Here is a 24301-nt window from a genome sequence, read left to right on the forward strand (position 1 = left end):
GGCAGGACGGGGTGGGAACAGCCCTCCCCGCCCCAGCTGCCCCCAGCGCATTCCCACGCTCCTGTCTGCTCTGAATTCCCACCATTTTATCCCAGATCACCCGCAAACGGCGTTTTCTCACAGGTTTTATTTTGGGGGCGAAAGCACAGTTTCGGGGCTTATAAAAAATCCGGGTTTTCCGGATCTGAGGCGGTTTGAGGATGACGTCAGCGATGGGGCGCGGCCACCCAGGTGAAATGTTAATTTTCCACATCACTGGATGGGAAGAAAGGCAAAATCGAGGGGAACTTCGTGGCAGTTTCCTTCAGTTCAGGGCCTTTTCTCCCTTTCCTGGACTTGTTATGCCCATTCTTGAGCTCTTTCCCCTCTACTGCCGGTCTCTTTGCCTTTGAGAGGCTCTTTCCCCCTTTTTTATTCACTTTTCCCCTGTTTTGGGCCCTTTCCCCCCCTTGTGCTTCTCTCCCACTGCCCTTCCCCCCTTTGTGGGGGGTTCTTTCCCCTGTTTCTGCTGTCTCTTTTTGGCCTCTTTCCCCCGATTTTTGTGCTCTTGCTCCCTTCTTAATATTCCTTTCCCCCACTGTCGGGTCCTTCACCCATTTTCGGTGTCTTTTCCCATCTCTTTGAGGTTTTATTCTCATTTCGGGAGGTTCTTTCTACCTTTTCTTCCCCCTCTTTTCTCCTTTTTTGATCTCTTTCCACTTGTTTCAGTTCTTTTCTTTTTTTGGTTCCTTTCCTCATTTATGGGTCTCTTTTCCCATCTTTTGGGGTTATTTTACACACCCATGCCCCCCTGTACTCTTTCTCCTTTTTTTGTCTCTTTTCCTGCATTTTGGGTCCTTTCCCTAGTTTTCACTCTTTCCCCTCTTTTTGGTCTCCTTTCCCATCTTTTTTGGGCTCTTTTCTAAATTTTGAGGAACTCCTTTTCTCTTGTTGGTCTCTTTTCCATCTTCTGGGGCTTCTTTCCCCTCTTGGGGGGATTCTTTTCCTCTTTTTTAGGTTATTTCCCCTCCATTTTTGTCATTGCTCCCCCTAGTGCCACCCCCAAGACACCCCAATTCCCCCCCAGCCCCTGTCCCCAGTGTCCCCTGGTGTCACCCACCGGGGTGAAGTCGGGCGCCCGCCAGGCCTCGGCCAGTGCCCGCGCGTCGCTCGTCCCCATCCCGTCGGGCCCCCGCAGGTCATTGCCGGTGGCCCCGTCGTAGTCGCCGCAGAGGCCGCAGAGCGTCGCCCGCGCCTCCCTGGGCACCTCCACTGTCACCCCCGTGGCGCCCAGCTCCACCAGGAAGCCCGGGGCTCGGCTGATCCGGAGCGTCGTGCGCATCTCCGTGATGGTCAGCGATCCTGGGAGCTCCACGGGCAGCGGGGTGGGAACCCCATTGAGCTGGAGAACACCCAATTAGGAGAAAAATGGGCATTTGGAGCCACGCAGGGCGGAAGGGTAGCTGGAGGAATCAGGGTGGAAAAGAGGGAGTTTGTGGAAAAATGGTGGGATGTGTCAAGGCATGGTAGGAGTAGGATGAGGGATAACCCATGTAGGTGCTTCTCTGACATGAAATTGAGGCAAAAAAGAGCAGTTTTGGTCAAAATTATGGGGTGCATCAATCTATGAATGTCTCTTAGTGACCTTCACCCACATAGGTGCTTCACTGGTAGGAAACTGGGGAGGAAAAAGGAGCCATTTGGGGCAAAATTAAGGGAAGAACATCCTGTGGTGCTGACGGGACTGGACAACCCACGTGGACTCTAACCTGGTGACATTACAGAAAAAATATTGATTTTTTTTTCAATTAAAATGAAGGTCAGGAGGATGTTTAGGGAGACAACACACAGCGGTGACAACACTTTGGGGCGCCAGCCAGGGTGGCGATAACTTACCCAGACCTTCCTGTCCCTCCGCACGGTGATGAAGCCGTGGGGGGTGAAGAGGTGAAGTGCCATCACTGCCGGCTGCTCCCCACTGTCCCCGATGTCCCCCAGCAGCCGGAACCACACGGGGTCCTGGGGGTCACACACGCTGGCCACCACGTAGGTGCCGGTGGCCAGGCTGGCCCAGTGATGCCATCAAAGGTGACGAAGCGGGTGGCAGGGGACAGGGAGCAGCGCCCCGGGTGCGCGATGCAGGTGCGGGTGCCATTACGGAGGCCACAGGTGTGGCCAAAGGGACAAGTGAAGGGGCGGCACTGGAGGCCCCCAGGCCCCCGGCAGATGCGGACTGGGAGCAGTCAGGCGTCAGCATGGTCTCAGCGATCTGTTTTCCGTGGATAAAATATGGAAAGTGGGAAAAGTGGCCTAAAATGGCCCAAAAATGGGGATGATGATGCTGTGAGGTGGTGTGGGGCAGAAGGGAGCCCATGTCTCCCATATGCCCTGTGTCTTCATATCTCCAATGGATGCCCATGTCCCCTGTGTGTGCCCCCCATCCCCATACATCCCCATGTCTCCATGGGGGGCACACTGGGGGGACTGGGAGAAACTGGGAACACTGGCGGAGACACAGGGACATGCTGGGAGACACTGGGAAGGACACTACGTCACCCCACTAAGGGAATGGGATGCATTGGGAGGCACCGTGGGGGGGAACAGAGACAAACTGGGAGGGATTTGGAACAGTGTGGGGAAAAGTGGGGGAGGACTTGAACACCCTGGGAGGGACTATGCACAATACAGGGAACACCAGGGAAGACTGGAGGGGACTGGAGAGATGCTGGGTAAAGAGGGATCCACTGGGGGATGTGTTTGGGGGACACACTGGGGAGGAATGGTGACATGGGGGATGCTGGGGTGTACTAGACATCATGAAATTACTCTGAACCACCCCCATCATCTCCTTCATCCCTACCTTGACCTTCTGGGGATGTTCCTGACTGAGGCTGAGGGTCATGTTGTACACCTCCATGGTGACCACCTTGGTGAAGGAGACCAGGCGGCTGCCGCGGTGATTGTTCTCCACAGTGACAGCAAAGGGGGTGAGGGTGGGGTCAGTGGAGCAGAGCCCAGCCAAGAGGTAGACACAGGTACCCATGAAGTCGAAACGGCGCCCATCGAAGGTGGTATAGTGGGGGTCACCAGTGGCCACGCAGGTGGAGCGGCTGCTGGCCACGCACTGCCGCACGCCCTTCACCACCGCACACACCTCACCCGGCTTACACCTGGAGTCCTCGCACACCACCATTCCCAGCTCCATGTCACACCTGCACCTGGAGCGACAGATGTCATCGCCCCAAAACTCCTCGCCAGGGCGGTAGTAGCGGCCGTCACGGGTACAGCCACAGCGCGACACTGGCACGCACTCCCCTCCACTGAGCACGAGGCCGGCGTTACAGGCACAGGTCTCCACACAGGGCTGGTCACAAGTGGCCGGATTGTCCCAGTTGGAGCAGGTGGCTGGACAAGCGTTGCCACAGGGCTCATAGTGGCTGTTTTCAGGGCAAGGTAAGGCTGCAGGGGGAGGAAACGGGTGAGGGAGAGATTAGGGGAGTGGACAGCATTCAACAGAGTGGGTGGGGATTGGGAAAGGGTCTCAAGCATGGGGAACGGTCTGGAAAAAAGAAGGGCTTGGATTGCAAGGAGAAAGGTCTGGGAAATGTGAGAAGAGACTGGGACAAGTGGGATGAGGTCTGAGCCATGTGGGAAGGGTCTGGGCCATAGGTTCTGAAATGCACAGGATGAGGTCTGGGACATGAGGATAAAACAAACATGTGGCATGGAGGGGGTCTGGGAGATGTCTCAAAAATGTAGGATGGCATCTGGGAGATGTCTGGAACACAAGAATAAATGTCTGGCATGTGTGAGATGGATTCTTGGAAAGATGGGGTGAATTCTGAGACACAAGAAGCAGTTGGAGCACCAGGAGAAAGTTCTGGAGAACTTCCAAGGATCACCTGAGGGATTTGAGGGCTTCAACCCAGGATGGATCCCACTCCATGCCCCTTCTCCCCCACTCTGGCTCCTTCCCTTCCCAAAGAAAACCCCAGCCCTTACGGCATCCTGATGGCGTCCTCCAGTCATGGACCATGGCTCCATGCTTCTGACATGTCGCTGCATACGTCTCCAGCACCTGGCAGAGGATCGACCTCGCCCCATTGCTCAGGCACAGGTCAGAAAGGCAGCTGCGATAGAAGTCATGAGGCTTCACTATGTCGTGACATGCTCTGAAGGGGCCCTGGAAGGATTTTTTGATAATCCCACAGTACTGGTTCTCGCCATAAAGCTCCTTCTTCTCCTCATCACACACTGGGCATGCTCCATCACAATAATCCCAACAAAGTGGGTCATCAACCTCGGAGTCAGCACTTTTCTAGCTTTTGGCCCATGTGATGATGGCAGTGATGTTGTCACCAGCCTCGGGGATGTCATCAAGGGGCTTGAGGTTGAAATTCCCGCAGAGGCCACGGACATGGTGGAAGTAGCTGCTGGGAAGGTCGATCAGGAGGTGCCAGTTCCAGTCGTAGGAGACCCGGAGACCAAAATCTGTCTCCAGAGCAACACGGAGCCCACTGGGACGGACCTGCACCTTCCCGTCTGCCAGGAGCACTGGGAGCAGCGTCACTTCCCCGTTCACCTGCCAATGGCCCAACACTCCCAGTTATCCCAATGCTTCATTCTCAACATACACCAGTATTTTATTCCAAATGTATCCTAATATTCTATTCCCTGCATATCCCAATTCTTTATTCCCATCTTATTCCAATAATAAATCCCATCATATCCCAACATTTTCATCCTACATACCCCTGCTGTATTCTATTACTGACATAACCCAACATTCTATTCCCACTATGACCCAGGATTTTATTCCCAAAATATTCAAACACCCCACAGTATTTTATTTCTGCTGCATCCCAACATTTCATTCCTGAAATATGCTAATATTTTATTCCCTAGACACACCAACATATTATCCCAGTTCATCCCAACATCTTATTCCTGGCACATCCTGTTTTATTGTCAACATATCCCAACATCTTATTCCAATCTTTGCACAACATTCTGTTCCAGACATATTCAAATATTCTATTCCCCATATTTTGTTCCCACCATTTCTCAGCTTTTTATTGCTGACATATCCCAACATTTTATTCCCAAAATATCCCAATATTTCAACAACTCACCTCCCAATCTGACTTATCCCAAATAACATTGGCACTGGCTGGATGAAGAAGCAGGTAGGGAAGAGCTGGATGCTGCAAAATGTTGGGGAAAAGCCCAGACTCTTACATTTCCACCCAACTTACCCAGACTTTTCCATCTTCATTCCGGCGGAAGGAGATGCGTTGTCCATAGACGTCAACATTGACCAAGGAGACATAGGACACAGATTGGATGCCGCCACGGATGTCGTTCTTGGCCTCAACCCTGAAGGGCACCAGCCCAGGGTCATTCCCATGGGATTCGGCCATGGTGTAGCTGCAGGTTCCTTGGAAGTCAAAGTCAAGGCCATCGAAGGTGCGGAAGTGTGGGTCACCCCATGCCCAGCACGTGGCGACCAGGGCTGGGACGCAGCGGGATTGGGCACCGCGGGGCCGGCAGCGCTCCTTGGGGCGGCAGTGCAGGGACTTGCAGGGGTCTGGGAGGGAAAGGAGAGTGAGTGAGACGTGAGCTTGGTGAAATAGGAGATAAACATTGAGGGAAGCCATGGGTTGGGGAAAAGGATGGGAAAAAAGTGGGGGGAAGCCATGTGAGAGAGAAAACTATGAGATGGGGAAGTCCACGAAATAGGAACAATCATGGGATGGAAGAAAAAATGGGAGAAACCATGGAATGAACCATAGGAGAAATTATGGGATGGAAAACCATGGGAAAGAACATGGGAAAAACAATGAGAAACACCATGGGAAAGGCCACGGAAGAAGCTTTGGGATGGAAGAAACCATGGGAGGAACCATGGGAAAAATCATAGGACGTGGAAAAAAACACGCGAGAAACGTTGGGAGAAACCATGGGAAGAACTTAGTGACAGACCAGATTCTGTTCCCTCCACCTCGCCTTCCCTTTTTTCGCTAATCAACACCTTAATCATCCCCAGATCCAGTTAACATCTAAAACATCATTTTCCCTCATTTCTCCTCACTTTTATTGATGCATCCCAAGACCCCTTCCCGGATTTCGCAGGATTCATCCTCAGAGCAAGCATGCTCATGGCAGGTAAGGCCCTGGCCAAGGACACAGGTGCAACGACGCTGGCAGTGATCCTGGAAAAGCAACTCATGGGGCTGCGGGGAGGGAGAAGAGAGAAAGGGAAATCCATAAAAATAGGGGATAAAAGGAAAAAATGCAGAAAAAAGGACATAAATGCAGAAGAAAAGGGAAAACAGTGAACAAATTGTAAGGGAAATGGATGTACATTAATACCTTCCCTATAAATAGGGAAAAAGGTGGAAATGTAGGAAAAAAAAGACAAATATATAAAAATAGGGGCAAACACTGGGATAAGGAATAAACATAGGAAAAATGGGGAAAATGCAGAAAAAGAAATGCAAATGCATAACACAGGGAGAAATACAGGTAAAAAAAAAGATGTAACTGCCTAAAAATAGGGAAAAAGAAAGAAAATGCAGGGAAATATGACATAAAAATAGGGGGACAGAAAAGGGAAGAATTCTGGGAAATTGGGACAGAAAAAAAGGGAAAATACAATAAATAAAGGTGTAAATGCATAAAAGTAGGGGAAATGGGGGGAAATTAATTTTTAAAATGTAAATACATTAAGTCAGAGGAAAACAATCAAATATGAAAACAGAGGTAAATGCAGAAAAATATGGGACACAGGAAAACAAATGCAGGAAAAATGTAAGTAAGGACATAAAAATAAAAAAAAGAAGAAGGAAGAGAAGGAAAAATGAAGCAAATGTATAAAAATAAGGAAAAATGAAGGGAAAAAATACATACATTTTCCTAAAGCCAGGAAAGAAGGCCAGTAAAACTACCTTATAGTATTCCCCATCCATAAAGCATGTGCAGTATTTCTCGGGAGCGCATCTGTGTCCATCAAAGACAGAGCCCTGGTGGCGCTGGCCGCCCTCAATGCATGTTTGGGGACAGGTAGTGGCATTTCCAGGACAGGTGTTGGCACAGGTGTTGATGCAAAGAGGGTAAGTGCTGTTGGCTGGGCAGGTGAGGGCTGGAATTTTCATGAAATCATGGATTGAGTTGTACTGGAATGGACCTTAAAGCTCATCCCATCACCATCATCCCAAGTCCTGCATGTCTCCACTGTCACCCACACCCAAACAGGGAACATTCCCCACCTGTGCCCCGCCTAACTCCAGTATCACCTGGAGACCTTCCCAACCCCAAACGGGACATTTGCCCTTGTGCCCTCCCAAACTCACGGCAGAAGGATGGTGTCCTCCAAGCCCCCACGGTGACTCCAGCATGTGACTCCATGTAGTGACATAGCTCTGGATACTCTGGCACAGGACGTGCATGTCCCCTCCCATCATACAGAGGTCATGGATGCAGGATTGGGAATACGGGATGGGGTCAATGATGTGATGGCAGGAGCCAAAGGGACCTTCGGGGGCCATGAGGAGGCCACAGTAGTTGGGTTTTTGGAGGACTGCCACTTTCTCCTCTGTGCAGGTGGGACACTCATCCTTGGGACAGGTGTCACTGCAAGGTGTAGCTGCTGTTTTCCACACGGATCCGAAGGCTGTTGAATCTGGAGCCAGTTGGCCATTGGAGAGCTGGAAATCATCATTACGTTGGCCATTGTAGTTGCCACACAGGCCACACAGGTGCCCCATGTAGGTGTGGGGGACTGTGACAATCATGTGCTGGACAAGGTCATAGTGGACAACGGGGCCGAAGTTGGTGCGGAGCAGGACACCTGTCCCATGTGGGTAGACCTGGACCTGTCCCTTGCTCAGGATAGTGGGGAGGTGGTGGGAGATGGAATCCACCTGGGATAGAGAAGGAAGAGTCCTCCAGTGAGGAAGTGGGACCAAAACTTTGGGGAAAACACCTTCCAAACAATATTCAGACAGATTTGTGGATCCCCCGTAGAAGGAAAAGTTTGGATGAGAATGGAGTAGCCTTGGCTCCCCTCATCAAGGAAACACAGTTTTGGGGTTGACTGAGGTAGAATGAAAAATTTAGGGAAAACAGTTTCCGACCAAAGTTTTTATGCATTTATGGATCTTGGTTAGAAAGAAAAGTTGGGAGGAGTATGGACTGGGCTTGGAGATGGGCTGAGGTGTCCCTTCCATCAAGGAAACCCAATCTGGGGGGGATCCCATGAGAACTGGAACATCAAGTGCCACCTTACCATGACATCTGCCCCGTTTCCTTGTTTCAAGGTCAAGGTGACCCCATAGACTTCCACAGACAACGCTTGGATCCTGGAGACCTTCCCCTTCTGCAGTGCCTGTTTCTGGATTGTGACAATAAATGGTTTCACATTGTCACCTTTGCAGGTCTTAGTGAGGACATAGGAGCAAGTACCAGCCATGTTGAAGGTCATGCCATTAAAGGTGACATAGGTGCCACAGAAGTGCTGGACACCTCTGTGGGACACTGGAAGACACCATCAATGACCTTCCCAGGGCCACCATTAGGACAGGAAGTATGTCCTCCTTTTACCTCCAGGACTGCAGACACTGTGTGGGATACTAGCACGGTCGTCTTCAGGCCTAGGGTGAATTTGCATGCCTCTTGGATGTTTGCTGCTACTGCTGCAACAGCTCTGAGGCACCCTGGCCACCTCTTGGCTGCCGTGTCCAGCTGTTTGGAGACGTAGTCCTGACGTTCAGCCCTCGCAGCATCGCCCTGGGCATGTGGCAGAGTCAGCACCACAGGTGTGCTGGCAGGTGTGGGAGCAGAGCTCTTAGGAGCTGTTGGAAGGACAGGGAATATCTGCCAGGAGACAACGGGATTCATGAGGAACCAGGAAATTCCATGCCAAATCCTGGAAGTTTCCTGGAATTCAGGCGCAAACTTCATCAACTACAGAGATTTTAGCCCAGTTTCATGGCAAACCGTCAATTTTCCTCCCTGTGGACATGATGAAGGGCATCATCAAATGATGATCTGATGATTACCCATAAAGAATATCCTAGCCCATTACAATAGGAATTCTTGCTGCTTAAACAGCCAATTTCTGACATTTTCACTGAGAAAAGTGTAACACTCCCTCAAAGAATGGGATTGCTTCACACTGAGTCCTCAATCAATGAGGTTGATTTAATTACGTTTCAGTATTAGTCACTCATTGACAGGATGAGGTTTGGGATGAGGTGGAGAATGTGGTGAAAAGATAAGGGATCATTTCCTAAACTCACCATGACTTTTCCAGGGTGTTCCCTGCTGATGTTAATGGTTTTGTTGAAGACTTTGACTGTCTTCAGTCTGAGGTCATTTTTGTGGAGAGGAGTCTTAAAAAGAAGAAGTGAGGTGTGTCTTCCTCACCCTGAACTCTCGACCTTTTCTATCAATGACAATACAAATTACTTCTGGGACCACTCCAATTTCCTCCCTTCGTGACTTGGAATAAGCTTCTGGTTGCAATTGTTTGTGTTTCTTTGGATCTCTTTACTAGTTTCTTCTTTTCCAATTGCAAGCAAAGCTGAACAAACATAAAAATGACAGACAATTAATTATTTAAACCTGAGATAACTATCTCAAGCCTGGTATCTTCTAACTAACATCTAACTTTTAATTATTTTCAGCAAGGCCTATCTATCCAGCTGCTTTTAATTAACTCTAGTAAATAACTAACTTTTATCTCGAATCCTAATTTCTTTAAGATTAGTGTTTCATTCCTCACTTCTTTGAATCTCAATATGGAGATTTTTCTTGTTCTATCCAAGATGCACGGTGGCGATCTCTCAAGACCAAGCCATACGCCTTCGATAGCGACGCTAAGTCTGCCCCTTGTTGTAGTATCCTCCAATTCCAAACAAGTACTACAATGGGCAGACTCAAACTTATGCTAACTAAAATAAGCAGCACAGTGATTGGGTGAATTAAGGCATTAAGCAAATCGGTTGTGGTTGGTGACCATCCAAATAGCACATCCCACCAATGATGAGGCCGTTGTTCTTCAAATCATTTAAAAACCCATTTTATAGTTTCCATGTTGTGGTGTATAGTGATCAAAGTCTTTTTCCCTGCATCTTGAATATCTTTTAAATTTTTTTTTAATTCCTGATGTTTCAACAGCTGAGCAACTGGGGTTAAATTCATTCCTATAGGCACAGGCAATATTTTCTGCACAGTAACTAATTTATGTACTGATGTGATATTACAGGTGCCCAATAGGAAAAGTCGCATCCTTTGATTTCAGCAAAATTACAAACACATAACTTGAATTGGGTTTCATTCACTATTTGTTCATCTATCATTATGGTGGGACATGCTGTCCTGAGACAGACACAACCTTGTCCTATATATACACAAGTGAAGTTGCTTGGTTGGTTAGATGCATTTCAAAGTGGCAAATGCTTTGGTCCGTGTCCAGGCAAGTATCTTTGTCATCTTCCAAAGTCCCCTCACATATATATCCCAATTGTTTCCTCATAGAACAGGGCTCTAGGTTAATGATCTGCCATTTTCCTTCAATTTCTCGTGCCCACATTCTATGTTCAGAAGGATACAATGCAGTCCCTTCATAATTTAGCCCTAAGGCAACTATTGGATGTACCCAGTTTACAGATGAATTGTGTATAGTTAAAAGGAAAGCTGTCACTATATTTGTCACAGGGTCATAGGTAAAATTGACCAAGACCCACTATGACTGAAGTGCTCTTTCCATTTCAGAGGCATTATCCCAAACAATTTTGTGAATTTCCACAGGGAATATTACTTCTTCACTTTCCCTGATAACTGCAGTAACCACTGACTGCATCCACATTTGTGCTTGAGTACATCCAAGAGCCAGTGAAATGTTCACACTAGCTGTGCATAGTGCTTTAATTATTACTCCATGGTCTCTCTCTTCTGTATTTTCCCATTCTGGTAATACTTTGGTCAGTTTCCTGTTACCTGATCCTAACAAAGAAGATTGCAAAGGCTGCTGCAATTTAACTAAATCACTTCCTATTGTAGTCAATATGTTCAATACTTCTGAATCTATTGTATTTAAGACTCTTAGTCCTGTTCCTAATATCCCTGTGAAATCTCTCTTTTTCCTAAAACTAGAGGGCATATGGTTTTGAAGCAAGTAGTCCAATCCATAAAAGTAGTCTTGAGAAACAGGGCACATTCTGGCTGAGTGGCAGAAGCATTTATCTGTTCTATTTCTACTCACTTCAGAGACTACTCTGGGTTAGTTAACAGTCTCTGAATTCCTGTTTTCTTGATAGTATATGGACCAATTTTAGTATTTGTGGGAATTACAGGTTGTTCTTTTTCCTCTGAAATAATTGGAGTCTGAATTTTTACAGCCCTCTTTGACACCAGTGGGGTTTTTTTGGCCTTGACTTTGTGAAACTCAGTGCAGTATTGAGTGATGTTAAAGTCAAGATCAAACTCTTTTGCTGCATGCCCTTCAATTCTAAGTCTGAATTCAGGACACGTGGTCAAGCATTTGTCACAGCATCCAGGACCAACTAGGATGAGTTCCATGAGCAGATGGTAAGCCTCAAGGAACCCATGTTGTATGAATGCATTTTCACACCCCCTAACGTTTCTCCTTTCCCACAAACTTTCATTTGTGACCCTTAATATTCTGCTCAAAGCCCTATGAGAGTAGGGATCATAAGCTTTTCCTTGACATTGGTAAATCCCGGTTACATTGTACTGGTGTGGTGCTGCTTTGGCTCTTATTATAGTTGTGGCAATGACTACAAGGGTCACAACTGTTTGCATTATGTCCATTATAGCTATAAGTCCATTACTCGCTGTTCTTGGTGAATTTCAGCTTCAGGTCTCCACTGCCTGGTGTGACCTTCTAAATTCCTTCAGGAGCCTTCTTCACTCGGGAGTGATGGATCCACGCCTTCTGTTCTTTGATCTTGACTGCCATGAAGGTGGTGAGGAGTACCTGGAATGATCCTTCCTACTGTGTGTAAGAGTCCATCTAAGAGCCTCTCGTTTGCTCTGCCCAACGACCCTCACCTGAGGCCTAAGAAGACCCCTCAAACTGCAGTTTAAATGTGCTGGCCAGGGATGGGAGGAACGCCAAGCCATTGTTCGCAGGTGGTGCCCATTGGACCAGGACTGGTTTCTCAGGAGACTGGTTTACGGATAGTCACGGTGCACTGAACTGTGTTTAGTCGACAAGGCTCCCACAGGTGTGAGAACAATTAACTGGTCAGAGATGGAGTGCCATGTGTTTGTTTCATCTACAAGGACTCGCTTGGGCTTGTTGTGGGTTTGTTCCCCCCACGGAACCCAAAGCGTCCATGAAAGTCCTCACCTGTTTGGCCAGTCGCCCGACGCCTTGGAAAAGAGTATAATAGACATGCTCAAACTAAAGACCCCCGAGATCTCCCCGGACGGCAACGGACATCTATTGGCTGGTTCCACGAGGATCGTCTGCCCGTCTGGTAGCTATAATCCCAACCCCTTTTCTCTCTCTCTGTCTCTCTCTCTCTCTCTCTCCCCGTCCCTCTATCGCATTTTGTTGGCACTAAATAAAAGTGCATCTTTTGCAAAAGTAAACTGGTTTTGTCCCCTACTGTGTCTTTTGCGCTTTGAGATCCCTATCAGGACTCCGCATGTGGTGTGGACCCTGACACTGTGGTTCCAAAGTCTTCTCTGCAAAAGACTTAACATATACATAATCTGCAGGTTGTACATCATGCACTGGCCCATCTAATTCTTTGCTTTGGGCCCGAGCCACATTTTTTCCAATTTCTCTAAGCTGTTTATTTAGGGTCACCATGTATTTGTGTAGAGTTTCTTCCTCTACTTGAATGGGTGTTGTTTCTTCTTGGACTGCATGTGATCTCCCATACAATACTTCAAAGGGGCTTAATTTCCTTTTTGCTTTTGCTCTAATCCATACTAATGACAGTGGAAGAGCCTGGGGCCAAGGCAAATTTGCCTCTTGCCCCAGTCTAACAATTAGTTGTTTGATCAAATGGTTCATCTTCTTGGCCACTGGATTGAGGGTGATACAGGGTTTGTAATTGCCAATCTATCCCCAGGTAGCAACTAAATTGCTGAACAATTCTTGAGATAAAATGCGGCCCTGTATCTGAGGATACAGTGGCTTGTTGGAGTCTGTAAATGAAGAGTCTGTCTGAATTCTGCAGAGAGAAATCAGAGTGCAGGGATTGAATTAAAACCTTTAGATCGATTGAAGTATGTTAAGCCACTCACACATAAAGTAGAGGTGTAAGTTTAGGTTTTAGAATAGCAATCAAGAAAGTAAGAATAAGTTTTACGTGCTTTTAGAGAGTAAAGATCACAGATACCAGTGCAGAAGTGTGAGTTCTATTGAAGGCTGAAAAACATAGTCCTAGATACTAGTGTTTCCGTAGAGGCTCCAGGAACATAGTTTTAGACATAATAAAACTATAGTAAGAATATTTCTTACATTTTTTAGATAGAACAAGATAGATCATACGCGTAGTTTATACATAACCTGGCGTGCTAAGAAACTAGAATTCTAATAATTATCTAATAGGTTAAGAAGAAATGGTTCGAGTTCATGTCTTTAGCTTGTTGGAAAATTTGTATATCAGAATCTATGCACGGGGAGAGATTCGCTCTCGCTCTTGCTCTTGTTCCTGCTCTCTTGCTGTTCTCTCTTCACCACCATCATCACTAGAAGAAGACAGGAGCTGCTGCAGCAACATCGGTCCATCTGGGATCTTCAACAGGAGCAGCTTCTACTTCTAATTGAGACTTTACTTCTTTTTAGGACTCTATACCAAAAACTTTAGCATGAACTTTAACGCTTGTGCCTTTCGAGACTAATGTACCTTTACAATAAGTAACTATTAGCTGCTCGGTTCCTTAAAGAAAATGACCATAACCTGACAGCGGCTGGGACTCTAAAGTGTGGTATTATTTCTTGTAACTGTGCCTTGGTCACTCCTCGTGCCTTAGCTGTCCTAGTAGGGAAGGCTTCTGGCCATCCTGAAAAGGTATCTGTTAACACTAATAGGTAATGATACTGCCCTTTCCTGGGCAATTCTGTAAAATCAATTTGCCATTGCTGCCCAGGTCCACAATTAGTCCAACTTTAGGCTTTGGAATGTTTTTTGGATTAGTTTGGAGGCAAAGACCACACTGACGAGTTACTTGTGTTACTGTGCTCCGTAATTTTCTAGCTAGGATCCTGTCTTTTAAATAGTTACACAGGGCATCTATTCTCCAATGTGTTTTCTCATGTTCTTTTAGCACTAATGATAATAAATAGGAAGGTACCACAATTTTTCCTTTTTTTGTTACAGCCCTGGTTATAAGTTGCTTCCTCTTCCTTAATAAGTTTTTTATCTTTTTTGTTGTATACTGGCTTACCTTCAATAGAAATTCTTCCATCTGGAATTAACACTGCCTCAACTATTTCATTGGGTACCCCACCTTTGGCTGTGTCTTTTGCCTTTCTGTCCACCAGCATATTTCCTTCTTCCAATTCTGAGCTCACTTTTTGGTGTGCCCTGATGTGCATAATAGCTACTTTTTCAGGTAACTGAACTGCATCTAATAGTCTTAGTATTTTTTGTGAATATTTAATATTCTTCCCTTGTAAGTTCAGCAGTCCTCTTTCTTTTCAAATAGCTCTGTGTGCATGAACCACTGCAAATGCTTACCTTGAGTCTGTATAAGTGTTGATTTCTTTTCCTTTTACAAGCTCTAAGGCCCGGGTTAAGGTGATTATTTCAGCTTTTTGTGCAGAGGTATTTGTTGGCAATGGTCCAGATTCTATTACCTCTCTGCTTGTGGCAACTGCATACCCAGCATGTCTTTTTCCACTGATGATATAGCTGCTCCCATCAGTGAAACAGCTCTCAGCGTCCTCAAGAGGGCTGTCCTTCAGATCTGGTGACTGGAGTAGGTGGCTTCAATGGTTTCCAGGCAGTCGTGGATCACTGGTTCTCCCATACTCCCGCTGAGGAAAGAAGCTGGGTTCACAGTGTTAGTTACCACAATTTCAACATCATCTTGTTCTACCAGTATGGCCTGGTACTTTAGAAATCTTTGTGGGGAAAGCCAATGTCCCCCTTTCACCTCCAGGACTGCAGACACTGTGTGGGATACTAGCATGGTCATCTTCTGGCCTAGGGTGAATTTGCGTGCCTCTTGGATGTTCACTGCTACGGCTGCAACAGCTCTGAGGCACCCTGGTCACCCGTTGGCTGTCGTGTCCAGCTGTTTGGAGAGGTAGGCAACTGCGCTCCGGTACGGCCCCAGGTCCTGTGCTAGTACTCCCAGAGCAATCTCTTGTTTTTCGTGAGAAAACAGAAAGAATGGTTTACTCACATCTGGAAGTCCCAGGGCTGGAGCTGACATAAAAGCTTTCTTTAGTTGGTTGAAGGCTCTTGTTGCTTCAGTTGTCCACTGAAGATCCCTGCTCCCTTCCGTGATTAAGCCATACAGGGGTTTAGCGAACAATCCATAGTTATAAATCCACAGTCTGCACCACCTCGTCATGCCCAGAAAGGTTTTCAGCTCTTTTACTGTCTGGGATTTTGGGGTTTGGCATATTGCTTCTTTGAGGTCTTAACCCAAGGTCCTTTGTCCAGCACTTACTTCATAGCCCAGGTAAATAACTGTTTGTTTCACCATTTGGGCTTTCTTTTGGAATACCTGGTAGCCCTACAGGACCAAAAAGTTTAGGAGGCTTACCGTTCAATCCACACATGCCTCTTAGGTCTGGGTGGCTATTAAACAGTCAACCACGTTCTGAAGCAGCTGTCCTTCTCCTGGTGGGGGTTCCCAAGACTCCAAATCCTTTGCCAGCTGTTCTCCAAATATGGTAGGGGAGTTCTTGAACGTATTGGGGTAGTACACACCATGTGAGCTGAGTTTTACATCCAGTTTTGCGATTCTCCCATTCAAATGCAAAAATTTTCTGGCTGGCTTCATGGAGAGGGAGGCAATAGAAAGCATCCTTCAAATCTAAAACAGTAAACCAGGTTAGTTCAGGTGTTAAATGAATTAACAAAGTGTAAGGGTTAGCAACCACTGGGGATAAATCTTCAGTTATCTTATTAACAGCTCTTAAACTTTGTAGTAACTTGTATAATCCATAGGGCTTTCAGGGGCAAAATAGGAGTATTAAATTCAGATTGACACTCTATTAATAATCTTTTTTGCAACAAGTTCTTGACGATTGGGCTGATCACTTCTGTGTCTTCCCTCTTCAAAGGATATTGTTTGACCCTTACTGATTTTCTTTTTTGAGCCTGATTTGTACTGGTAGAGCATTCTTTGCTTTCCCTGGTTTATTAGAGGCCCACACCCCAGAGAACACCCGATCTGTTATTTTCTTAAAAATTTCCTCTTTATTGTCAACTTCAATTTCTTTGGTTATTAGCATTAGGCTCAACAATTCCACATATTGCTGATCTTTTACCTCCAAACTAATTTCCTTGTCTTTAAATATTATTTTTGCTTCCAGCTACACTAGCAGGTCCCTGCCCAAAAGTATGTAGCTTTAGGCACGTACAAAAATAGATGAATTCCCCATTGTTTCCCCAATTTTTGTTTTAGTGGTTTGCAAAAATATGCTTTTTCATGTTGGCCAGTTGTCCCCTTTACTACAACATAAGCATTTGTTATGGGTATCAGGGCCTTATTTAACACCAAATATGCTAATATGTGTCTACTAAAAATTCCACTTCTTTCTCATGGTTCCCTAGTTAACCATAACTAGAGGGTCCTCTAGGGTTAGGGCCCTCCCGTTCCCTTCAGTCCTCCTTTACATGAGCCACAACCCCTTCCCCTTTTTGGTCATATTTGTTTAATAGCATGATCAGCATTACCAGGGCTGACCAGTTTATGGTTCTAGCAATTGTTCTTTCCAGTCTCTTCACTATCAATTCCTGGTATTTCGTTAGGCGTGCTAATTCCTCTGGCCTAATAGTGTTCCAACCTGGATCCTGAAGGGGAAATACATCCTTAACATCCTCCTGTGTTATTTTACAATTATCTTCTCCCAGATTCTTAGCCACCTTTAAAACCAACTGCCTCTTTGAGTCTCTTAAAGAATCAAGCAGTTGCTGAATGTCAGTCCAATCAGGCCAATGTGTTCTTTTACCATAAATTTCATCCTTTTAGCAACACCTGGTGGGTCAACCCGGTAATTTTTAGCAATCTTTTCCCAGGAATCTAAATCCCAGGCAGTAAAGGGGACTCTGACAAACACTGTCACCCCCTCAGAGGTGGCTGTTTCCCTTAGAGGGGCTTGTATGGCCCCTCTAATTTTTCTTCGGGTCCTTAATGCTAATGCCCTGTAAGGAGTGTTCTTCCTCTTCACTATCACTGGAAGGTAAGGGTGGATACAGTCGGGCTGGCTCCTGTGGCTCAGGAGTTGGTGGGGAATCTCCCATCTTAATTACTGTTCTCTCAAGTGAGTATGAAGCGGGGGACGAAGCAGGGGTAAAACCTGCTTGCCATCAACTCTGAATCTACTTCCTCTACCACCCTTCCCCTTCCTTGTCTTTTAGGAGGTGGTCTGAGCAATTTCTCTTTTTCCTTTTCCTGAGCCTCCATACAATATACCTTGCCAGGATGTGTACACCTTTGGTTTATTGAGCATGTACTGCAACATGTCTTGGGTTTTCCCTCATTAGCTTTTTTCCTTTCTCAAGAGCCAACACTAAAGGGTCAGAGGATGATCTAATTCCACAAGCTCTTTGCCACTCAGGGTGATTCCGAAGGGTGAAAAAACATACCAGCATAAGTAACCTCATGCCACTTCTGCTCATACCTAAGAAAAACATCAGCTGTATCAAAGTATCATAGTCCAGTGTCCCTGCTGGGGGCCACTCCGCCCCCTCCTCAAGCCTATAGAGTGGCCACCACTGTGTGCACAACTTAATAAGCTCTCTTTTAGTTTCTGTATCCTTATGATCCACCAGCTCTTTCCAATGTGTCAAAATACATCCTAAACGACTACCTCTAGTAATCTCTTTGCTTTCACTTGCCCGCATGCTGAAAATTCCTTTTTTCCCCCAACACTTTTCAACCTTATCCCAACTCCAGAGCTTCACCTGGTAGTAATTTGATACAAAGGTATTCTCAGCACCCTCAACCCTAAGGATCTCTACTGGCTTCCATAGGGTTCTTGAAATCCCACTTTCTAACAGCTCAATTATTCTATTACTACCAGGGTCCTCCTGACCAGTTGATATTAAGACCCATATAACTATCTGGGTACCTTTTGTTCTTTTCTAGGACAAAGATCACAAATTCCACTTCCAGGTATCCTCCACTTGTATACTTGCTGCACCCACAATTCTTGACAAACTATACAACAAAACACAACCCACGGGTTACAGTCACAGCTCCCTCTTGGACAGCGAAGTTCCTTTGGCCTGGGATCCCCCCCTGAACCTTCTATTCCTAGGCATATAATTTTACCAACAAAGGGAAAAGGGAAAAAGATAAAAGCGGCTGAAGGAAAAAGTTTAACAATAAAAGTGGCGAACTTAACACACACAACTGCCCGTCTCACCCCGTAATACGCCGTCCACAATTCCGCTGCTTATATACAAACAACCAAATTTTACACGCATAGCCTAGCTCACGCAATTCAAATGTAATGCAAGCGCTTCAGATTCCTCCACCCTCCCAGGCCTAAGTATCCCTTTTGCTAATCAGACGCAAATCTCAAAATTCTTTCACAGATTACACATACAATACTTTGCCAACATACTCCCAAAACCACACAAACCAAAGCACAGCGCGCCACTAAACAAACCAAAGTGCATACAGTGTGCTGCTAACCCAAAGTTTTAAGCACACAAACCCCACAAAACAAGACCCATTTACGCACTCAGGTACACATGCACTTCTGGCGCGTACAAACTGTGGTCTCCATCTGTATTCTGCAACTCAAAATGGGGTTGTCCACACACCAACACCTGCGGCCGATGCCCTAGGCTGGAAACCACCGCGCTGCCTTTAAACCACAGATGAAACTGGAACCACTATTGCTCCCATACCACAACAATACCGGCAATGCTGTTATTGCCACTGCCCGAGCTCCACCGACATGCTGCCGATTAAGCTCCACTCCTGGTGGCCACAGCCAGCCCGCCGCTACTCCCCCACTACGGACAAGAGTTTCTGGTGCTGTTACCTGGAACACAAACCACTATCAAATTCTGGAGAAACTTACAAACAATTCTACTTTAGGCTTTTTCACTGTGCGCATAACGTCTTGCAGCACCTTATCAGTTTGCCTTTCCCCAAAGGTACCTATTTTTAATTTTAAACATCTTTTTTGTCCATATCTCTAGCAGAGCTCGTTCTTCTCCCAAGGGTGTCACTGGGGACTAGGAGCCCTCTTCCTAGGAAAATCCCAGGTGGGTGCCTGTCCCGGGTTGGTGTTGTGTCTGCTCCTCTCCCGCCCCCACACCTCGCTGTCTGCATGGAGCTGCCGCCAGTGCCGCTTCTCCCCAGCCCGGGGGGGTGGGGCCCCGGGGCTGTGCTGCTTGGCTTGCCCAGCTGCCCGGCTGCTGCTTGCTTGCTGGCCCAGCTTGCTTGCTACCCCGGCTGCTGCTGCTGCCCTGCTGTTTTCTGCCCCATCTTGCTGTTGCCCTGGCTGCCACTGCCCTGCTGCTGCTGCCCCGACTGCTGCTTTTCCCACTCACCCCCACCCCCCCCCACCTTCTCCCCTTCATCTCGAAGATCTGTACGGGCTCCGGACTGGGCCTGAACATCAGAGACTGTCTCCGGAGCCTGCCAAAGAAGCTTTTTCGCCCTTCCCAACAGCGACCGTCTCTCACTTTGGTGAAAACCTTTTTTGTCATCTGGGATTGTATTTTCCTGGTGCTGGGAAGTGTTTTTCTTGCGTTTGTTAATAAATAGGTTTTTTCCACTTTTCCCCCTGAGTAAAATTCTTTCTGAGCCCAGTGGGGGGAGGAATTCTGAGTGGGGCTTATTCTCTGGTGGGCTCCTTTGGAGGTTTCCCCCCCCCAATTTTGTCCTAAACTTGGACAGTGCCCTAGAAGGATCCTGAACCCTGCTGGCCCCTTGGCCAGAGAGATAAAGGTACTGCCACGGTCGCCAAATGATTTACTAAAATATGAGTACTGGTCTATTACCAACACCCAACTGTGACAGAAAAAAGACTCTCTAACAATTTAAAGATAGAAAGTGTATATTTATTCAGCACCGGGCAGCTGCATGGGATCACCCCCTAATACGCACTGAAAAATCACAGGTGATCACAGAGTCTATTTATTGACAAAAGTGACTATATATTATATATTACGACTATATAATATTATATATTATATATCTTATGACTATATATTCATAACACCAGCACCCCCATTAGCCGCTTCCTATGGTAATGAGTTTGAATGGCTATTAAGCATGCATAGTTAGGTTCTTGAATTAAGTCTGGGGTCATTTTTGTGCGGAGGGGTTTTAAGGAAGTAAGGCGAGTCTTCCCCACCCTGAACTCTCAACCTTTTCTATCAATGACAATACAAATTACTTCTGGGACAACTTCAATTTCCTCCCTTCATGACTTGGAATAAGCTTATGGTTGCAATTGTTTGTGTTCCTTTGGATCTATTTACTAGTTCCTTCTTTTCCAATTGCAAGCAAAGCTGAACAAACATAAAAATGACAGACAATTAATTATTTAAACCTGAGATAACTATCTCAAGCCCGGTATCTTCTAACTAACATCTAACTTGTAATTATTTCCAGCAAGGCCTATCTATCCAGCTGCTTTTAATTAACTCTAGTAAATAACTAACTTTTAACAAGAATCCTAATTTCTTTAATGTTAATATTTCACACACAGGTGCCACGCAGGTGGGGACAGCTGCACAGCTGAATGACACAGCGGGCATGTTGCAGGTGGCAGGGCAGGTGAGGCCACAGGTGCTGTAGGTGCTGTTGGGTGGGCAGGTGAGAGCTGGACAGGGAGGGAGACAACAGTCAGGGTGGAATGGCACATGGTGGGACAGACTTCTTGGACTATCTACACAGATATCTTGGAGTCTCCATGGACTTCCTAGACCATCTTCCAGAACTTTCTGGAGTCTCTGTGGACTTCTGGACTTCCTGCTCAGACTTTCTAGAGACTCCATGGACTTTCTACATGGACATTCTGGAATTTCCCTGGATTTCCATGGACATCCTGCTTGGATAACCTTTCCCAACCCATGATCCCGTGGATCTTCAGTCCCATGTTAATTAGGCACTGCCCACCACAAGGAGTATTTTCACCCAGACATCCTCTACTCACAACATCCTACTGTTGCCCTCCAATCCAAAAGGTTGATCCCTTCCTCTTGGCAGTCATCAGCATAAATCTGGAGGGTGTGGCACAGCACGTCTTGACGCCCCTCATTGGCACACAGGTCATAGATACAGTTCTTCACGTAGATACTGGGACTGATAGTGTCATGACACAGCCGGAACGGCCCGGAATGTTGGGACAACTTCCCACACCAGGTCTCTGCCTTGTATGTCACAACCTGGTCCCATCTACACCGCCCACAGTCGCCATCACAGCTGTCCTTGCAGTGGCCACTCTCACTGGTGACCTTCCAGCTCCGCCCCAGCTCCACAATATCCCACACCTGCTTTCCATCAGGAGAGAGAGCATCATCTCGGGGGTCCCCGTTGCTGTTCCCACACATTCCACAGACTTTCCCAGAAAGAGCAGCTGGAAGTTTGATCACTACATGATCATCCCAGTTGTAGAGGACCTTCAGCTTGAAATTTGATTGGATCAACACAGATTTACCCTTCTGGTAGATGCGGAGTTTCCCATGGGAGAGGGAGATGGGGAGGCGCGAGCGGTGGTTGTTCACCTGCAGGGCAACAACAACCATCAAAACTCCCAAAACCCATCCAAATTGGGCAATACATGGAGTTTAAGAAGACTTGAAGTGTTTTCATGCAAAGGTTGTCTGCACATCAGCATATCCAAGAATTATTTAGGAAAAGACCCTCAAAATCATTGCTAAATACATTATTTCAGTGAAATTCCATAAAATTACTTGGAATTTGGAAATGATGATAGCTTTTGCTTACCCTCACCATCCCATTCTCTGATTGGACAGCAGTGACAGTGACGTTGTCGACACGGATGGTGATGGAGCTGATAGAGGAAACTTTGGAGTTCTCATTTTCCTTCTTTTTGACCTCAACAGAGAAGGCAGGAAGGGTGGAATCGGGATTGCAGATGGTGGTCAAAGTGTAGGCACATGTTCCCATGAAATCAAAGGTTTTTCCATCAAAACTGCGGTAGTGTGGCCCACCAGCGAGCCAACAGGTGGAGAAAGTCTCCTGGACACACTCTGGTATTCCCTCCACCATCTTGCACCTATCCTTGCATACCAAATCCTCACAGGAGAGCGGTGTAGGGGCTGAAAAAAAGGGGAAAACCCATGAATGGTCAACTGGACAACACCCAACCGTTGGAGTGACACAACAATGGACTGACTGTACTCACTGGCTGCAGAAACAGGCGGAGCATGGTGCCGGGGATGTAGGTGGCCCCAGCATAGTGGAAAGTGGCAGTGGTGGTGATGCTGATAGCAGTGGTGGTGGCACCAGCAGCCACCACAAATTCGGTCAGGCCATAAGTGTAGTTCCCAACAGGTGTCACCACATAGTGGTGCTGCATCCAGCTGGCGGCCAGTCACCAGTGGTGTCCCTCAGGGCTCTGTTCTGGGGCCAGTTCTGTTTAATATTTTTACAGACGATATGGATGAGGACATCGAGTCTTTCATTAGCAAATTTGCTGACGACACTAAGCTGGGAGATTGTGTTGACCTATTGGAAGGAAGAAAGGCTCTGCAGAGACTTAGATCGATTAGATAGATGGGCAGAGTCCAACAGCATGAAATTTAATGAGTCTAAGTGCCGAGTTTTACATTTTGGCCATAAAAATCCCCTTCAACAGTACAAGCTGGGAACAGTGTGGCTGGATAGCGTACAGGCAGAAAGGGACCTGGGGGTGCTGGTTGACAGCCAGCTGAATATGAGCCAGCAATGTGCCTTGGTGGCCAAGAAGGCCAACGGCATCCTGGCCTGCATTAGGAACTGTGTGGCCAGCAGGAGCAGGGAGGTCATTCTTCCTCTATACTCGGCACTGGTGAGACCACATCTTGAGTACTGTGTCCAGTTCTGGGGCCCTCAGTTTAGGAAGGACATTGATATGCTAGAACGTGTCCAGAGGAGGGCAACAAGGCTGGTGAAGGGCTTGGAACACAAGCCTTATGAGGAATGTTTGAAGGAGCTGGGGTTGTTTAGCCTGGAAAAGAGGAGGCTTAGAGGTGACCTTATTGCTCTCTACAACTTCCTGAAGGGAGGCTGTAGACAGGTGGGGGTCAGTCTCTTCCACCAGGCAGCATCTGACAGAACCAGAGGACAGAGTCTCAAGCTACATCAGGGAAGGTATAGGTTGGATGTTAGGAAGAAATTTTTCACCGAAAGAATAATACAGTACTGGAATGCTCTTCCCAGAGAGGTGGTGGAATCATCATCTCTGGAAGTGTTCAAGAAAAGGCTGGACATGGCACTTAGTGCCATGTTATAGTCTAGACTCTGAGTTGAGGTGTTAGGACATAGGCTGGACTCGATGATCTTGGAGGTCTCTTCCAACCTCAGTATTCTGTGTGTGACAGTACCTGGTGCCCAGGCTCACCATAGGCAGGAGAGCAGTGGCACCCACCGTGTAGTGCTTGCTGCTGACAGCCACCACAGAGATGTCAGCACTGGCCTGAACCACTAAGGTTTTATGGGAAGTGCAGCTCCCAGCGAGCTCCAGGCTAGCGGGGAGGGGCAGGGGCATAGTGATATCTGGCCTCAGGGTGACGTTCTGGGTGACAGAGCCACCGCGGAGCATCACGGACACCTGGGTGTCGGCAGGGCCATAGGAGGTGAGCAGCAGCTGCAGGTGCGCGCTGGGGGACTCGTCATCATTCTGTGGGAACACAGCCAGGAACACCCGGCCCCAGTAGCTGGCACTGGAGAGCGCGGGAAAATGGGGGAAAAAGGGGGCTTTATTTAATTTTTATATTAACCAAGAGAGTTATAAAAAGGGGCCATTTACACTTTTATATTGACATTTTTATATCAGTTCTATACGTGCTTACATTTCAATTTTCCTATTTTACAGTAGAAATTGTACAGACTTTACATTAAAAACATGACTGCAGTATCCAATTTATACAGTCTGGTTTTAGATATAATCATAATAGAAATTATA

General features: G+C 46.9%; 4 protein-coding genes across 6 annotated transcripts; all 4 read right to left on the bottom strand.

Annotated features, from left to right (window-relative positions):
- Positions 1-108: 108 nt before the first annotated feature.
- Positions 109-2211, bottom strand: LOC130266088 (IgGFc-binding protein-like). Its single transcript, XM_056515409.1, has 3 exons — positions 1876-2211; positions 1100-1381; positions 109-255 (listed from the first exon to the last, which is right to left on the bottom strand). Exons 1-3 carry the CDS (start codon positions 1936-1938, stop codon positions 253-255), a joined length of 348 nt encoding a protein of 115 aa, XP_056371384.1. The 5' UTR covers positions 1939-2211; the 3' UTR covers positions 109-252.
- LOC130265958 (IgGFc-binding protein-like) lies at positions 1938-4066 on the bottom strand. Its single transcript, XM_056515300.1, has 3 exons — positions 3982-4066; positions 2806-3438; positions 1938-2212 (listed from the first exon to the last, which is right to left on the bottom strand). The coding sequence occupies exons 1-3, from the start codon at positions 4013-4015 to the stop codon at positions 1938-1940; spliced, it is 942 nt and encodes a 313-aa protein (XP_056371275.1). The 5' UTR covers positions 4016-4066.
- Positions 4067-4297: 231 nt separating this feature from the next.
- Positions 4298-7009, bottom strand: LOC130266087 (IgGFc-binding protein-like). Its single transcript, XM_056515408.1, has 4 exons — positions 6927-7009; positions 6071-6212; positions 5235-5566; positions 4298-4561 (listed from the first exon to the last, which is right to left on the bottom strand). Exons 1-4 carry the CDS (start codon positions 6945-6947, stop codon positions 4298-4300), a joined length of 759 nt encoding a protein of 252 aa, XP_056371383.1. The 5' UTR covers positions 6948-7009.
- A 6888-nt stretch (positions 7010-13897) lies between these two features.
- LOC130266078 (IgGFc-binding protein-like) lies at positions 13898-22906 on the bottom strand. Of its 3 annotated transcripts, XR_008842735.1 has the most exons (5): positions 22541-22906; positions 22120-22454; positions 21326-21896; positions 15373-16011; positions 13898-15014 (listed from the first exon to the last, which is right to left on the bottom strand). XR_008842735.1 is itself a non-coding variant. In XM_056515398.1 (4 exons), exons 2-4 carry the CDS (start codon positions 22402-22404, stop codon positions 15785-15787), a joined length of 1083 nt encoding a protein of 360 aa, XP_056371373.1. In that variant the 5' UTR covers positions 22405-22454; positions 22541-22906; the 3' UTR covers positions 13898-15784. The 3 variants fall into 3 exon arrangements, 2 of the variants coding, with proteins under 2 accessions (XP_056371373.1, XP_056371374.1); XM_056515398.1 differs by having other exon boundaries at positions 13898-16011; XM_056515399.1 differs by lacking the exons at positions 13898-15014; positions 15373-16011 and adding an exon at positions 20230-20992 and having other exon boundaries at positions 22541-22904.
- Positions 22907-24301: the final 1395 nt, after the last annotated feature.

This window comes from Oenanthe melanoleuca, unplaced genomic scaffold (genome assembly GCF_029582105.1).
Source record: "Oenanthe melanoleuca isolate GR-GAL-2019-014 unplaced genomic scaffold, OMel1.0 S001, whole genome shotgun sequence".
Taxonomy (NCBI): Eukaryota; Metazoa; Chordata; class Aves; order Passeriformes; family Muscicapidae; genus Oenanthe; species Oenanthe melanoleuca.

What these genes read in the sequence shown, in the direction of transcription:
- LOC130265958 (XM_056515300.1), bottom strand. Translation starts at nt 4,015, where the DNA reads ATGGTCCATGACTGGAGGACGCCATCAGGATGCC. An exon ending in GAGGACGCCATCAGGATGCC is followed by an intron (nt 3,439 to 3,981) that starts GTAAGGGCTGGG and finishes CTCCCCCTGCAG; the next exon opens with CCTTACCTTGCCCTGAAAAC. An exon ending in GATGATGGGGGTGGTTCAGA is followed by an intron (nt 2,213 to 2,805) that starts GTAATTTCATGA and finishes GACTGCTCCCAG; the next exon opens with TCCGCATCTGCCGGGGGCCT.
- LOC130266088 (XM_056515409.1), bottom strand. Translation starts at nt 1,938, where the DNA reads ATGGCACTTCACCTCTTCACCCCCCACGGCTTCATCACCGTGCGGAGG. An exon ending in GGAGGGACAGGAAGGTCTGG is followed by an intron (nt 1,382 to 1,875) that starts GTAAGTTATCGC and finishes GGTGTTCTCCAG; the next exon opens with CTCAATGGGGTTCCCACCCC.
- LOC130266087 (XM_056515408.1), bottom strand. Translation starts at nt 6,947, where the DNA reads ATGGATGGGGAATACTATAAG. An exon ending in TGGATGGGGAATACTATAAG is followed by an intron (nt 6,213 to 6,926) that starts GTAGTTTTACTG and finishes CCCTCCCCGCAG; the next exon opens with CCCCATGAGTTGCTTTTCCA. An exon ending in CTTGGGATGCATCAATAAAA is followed by an intron (nt 5,567 to 6,070) that starts GTGAGGAGAAAT and finishes TTTCCCTCCCAG; the next exon opens with ACCCCTGCAAGTCCCTGCAC.
- LOC130266078 (XM_056515398.1), bottom strand. Translation starts at nt 22,404, where the DNA reads ATGGTGGAGGGAATACCAGAGTGTGTCCAGGAGACTTTCTCCACCTGT. An exon ending in CAGAGAATGGGATGGTGAGG is followed by an intron (nt 21,897 to 22,119) that starts GTAAGCAAAAGC and finishes GTTGCCCTGCAG; the next exon opens with GTGAACAACCACCGCTCGCG. An exon ending in GAGGGCAACAGTAGGATGTT is followed by an intron (nt 16,012 to 21,325) that starts GTGAGTAGAGGA and finishes TTACTGTTTTAG; the next exon opens with ATTTGAAGGATGCTTTCTAT.